Genomic DNA, 2666 nt, shown 5'->3' with positions numbered 1-2666 from the left:
ATGCGTTGTGTCCGTGACTTCCGTGTCAGGAAGCTAGATCTCATGTGTCTTAACTACATTAAACTGATAAGCCTTGTGGACCTGTGCAGATTAATGACAGAGATGACGTTGACAGGCTTGAGAAGTGGGCACCATGTGAACCTCATGAAGTTCAACAAGGCCAAGTGAAAGGCCCTGCACCTGTCGGGGCAACCCCCAGTATCAATACAGGCTGGGGGATGAAGGGATTGAGAGCAGCCCTGCTGAGACAGACTTGAGAATACCGGTAGATGAAAAATGGGACATAAGCTGGCAATGTGCGCTCGCAGCCTAGAAAGCCAACCGTATCCTGGGCTGCACAATAAGAAGCATGGACAGCAGGGTGAGGGAGGTCATTCTGCCCCTCTACTCTGCTCTTGTGAGACCCCACCTGGAGTACTGCAGCCAGCTCTGGGGTCCCCAGCACAAGAAAGACATGGACCTGTTGAAGCGAGTCCAGAGGAGGGCCACAAAAATGGTCAGAGGGCTGGAACACCTCTCCTACAAAAAAAGGATGAGAGAGCTGGGGTTGTTCAGTCTGGAGAAGAGAAGGCTTCGGGGAGACCTTATTGCAGCCTTTCAATACATAAAGGAGGCTTATAAGAAAGATGGAGAAAGACTTTTTACCAAGACCTGTAGTGACAGGATGAGGGCCAATGGTTTTAAACTGAAAGAGGGTAGATTTAGATTGGATATAAGGAAGAAATTTTTTATGATGAGGGTGGTGAGACAATAGAACAGAGAAGTTGTGGATGCCCCATCCCTGGAAGTGTTCAAGGTTAGGTTGGATAGGGCATTGTGCAACCTGGTCTAGTGAAAGATGTCCCTGCCCATGGCAGGGGGTTGGAGTAGATATCTTTAAACGTTCCTTCTGACCCAAACCATTCTAAGATTCTATGATTCTATGATGTCTAAACAGAAATGAATACAATGCGTACAGCATCAAAGTCATTGATTTTCTGATTTTAAATACTTGTGTACAAGGATGATGGTTGGTTTTGTTTTTCTTTTTGCTTACTTCCTTTGCACAATTCTTTGCACAGTTCATTAGACCAGACTACAAATCTAGAGAAAATCCTGCACGTACCTGTTTCTCCCCACTGGGCTTCTTGTGGTTTAACAGCAGCTCCACAGCACCAACTACCTCCTTTCGTATGGCATGCAACAGAGCGTCTCCCACATACACGTTAAAACTTAAGAGCAGCTCAATGAGCTCAAGGTTCTCATTTTCAATTGCAATAAGGAGTGCAGTTCTTCCCAGGGGATCAATGCAATTAATATTGATCTTGAAATAAATTTCTGCTTCCTCCAAAGCTTTCTTTACACTGGCATAATCTCCTTTCTCCACGGCGTTCAGATAGGCCTTCTCTGAATGAGACAGTTCAGATTCTGCCCGTACAATACGAAGAGGGATACGATCTCTGTAGGGAGCATTGACACTTCTTTTGTAGTAGAACTGGGCCATATTTTATGCCATTCTAATACTTTGTCTCTGCAATATGAAAAGAAAGATTAAATCAATAATATATTTTGGGGGTACAGTGCACCGAATTAACATTTGCAATATATAAGTATTTAAAACTCATACTAAAAAGTGGTGTTGAAACAAGTACAAATGGTCTCTATTGATAGAACTTGTGAGATCACCAGCAAAACGTGGAAACCAAAGCATATAACCAAGTTGTTGCAACTTACCAAGTCAAAGCGTATCTGTCAGCATACCATTTGCTTGTATGTATTCCTTAAACCTGTGGCAAGCATGGGGTGATATGACACAATGTAGTTTGCACTAGATGTGTAGTTCCACTTCATACTTAATTTCTTCATTAAGTTCCACTACCTTGTGTTTTCCATGGTTTAAGAGTATGCTCATACACAGTTGCTGCTGCTCAGTAGACTACAGGGCACTTACACCTTTTAAGCTTGATTGTGGTAGCGGTTATGTCACTTAGAGATTGGTTCAGTTGCCCATCTAAGGTACCTAGGCCTCTTTGAGATGCACTACTTATCTCAACTGCACTCCTGCATGGCTTAGGTCTTTCACAAGGCCTGTGCACATTTGGTACCTCCATGCAAATGTCTCTGATATCCTACACAACCCAGGCGTCACTCGATGCTTGTGTGTGGACAACTAAATACATCCCTCCTTATCTTTTCTTTAGCTTGGGCAGAAAGAACATGTTAGAGTTGGAATAGTTATTAGCATTTACATCTTCCCAGCACTGCTGAAATACCCTGACTTATCTGTGGCAGGCACAGATTGCACAGTTCAGTGGTAAGCTTTCCTACTAAGATTTTGATTCAATCTCATATGCTATTAGAAAAACATTCATATAAAATGCTTTTCCAATCAGCACTTACTAATGTATAAATTAGAATTCAGAGCCTAAAAGGAAAAACAAAATCCATAGGAGATAAATTCCCAAGGACTGGTAGATAATAATCATGGTTTTGATTCTGAACTATTCAGTTCTAAACTAGAATTAATACTGAAACACTGCAACTATAAACTAACTCTAAAGACTTACATATAATAAAGCATTTAATGCCTCTGCTTTTACTCTGTATACTTTGCGCATGGACTTTGCAAAAATAACTCCTTCTAACAGGATGATTTCCTCCTGGCTCTATCTTCTACCGGGGGCGGG

General features: G+C 42.0%; 1 protein-coding gene across 1 annotated transcript; it reads right to left on the bottom strand.

Moving 5' to 3' along the window:
• Positions 1–1105: 1105 nt before the first annotated feature.
• On the bottom strand, positions 1106–1504 carry TRPC4 (transient receptor potential cation channel, subfamily C, member 4; the record flags this gene model as incomplete). The annotated part of the gene is made up of 1 exon (XM_009582327.1): positions 1106–1504. A coding segment is annotated over exon 1 (378 nt), but the record flags the coding sequence as incomplete, so codon positions are not given.
• Positions 1505–2666: the final 1162 nt, after the last annotated feature.

The sequence above is a fragment of the Fulmarus glacialis genome, unplaced genomic scaffold (assembly GCF_000690835.1).
Source record: "Fulmarus glacialis isolate BGI_N327 unplaced genomic scaffold, ASM69083v1 scaffold7427, whole genome shotgun sequence".
Classification (NCBI taxonomy): domain Eukaryota; kingdom Metazoa; phylum Chordata; class Aves; order Procellariiformes; family Procellariidae; genus Fulmarus; species Fulmarus glacialis.
This window is presented reverse-complemented; position numbering and strand designations above follow the sequence as displayed.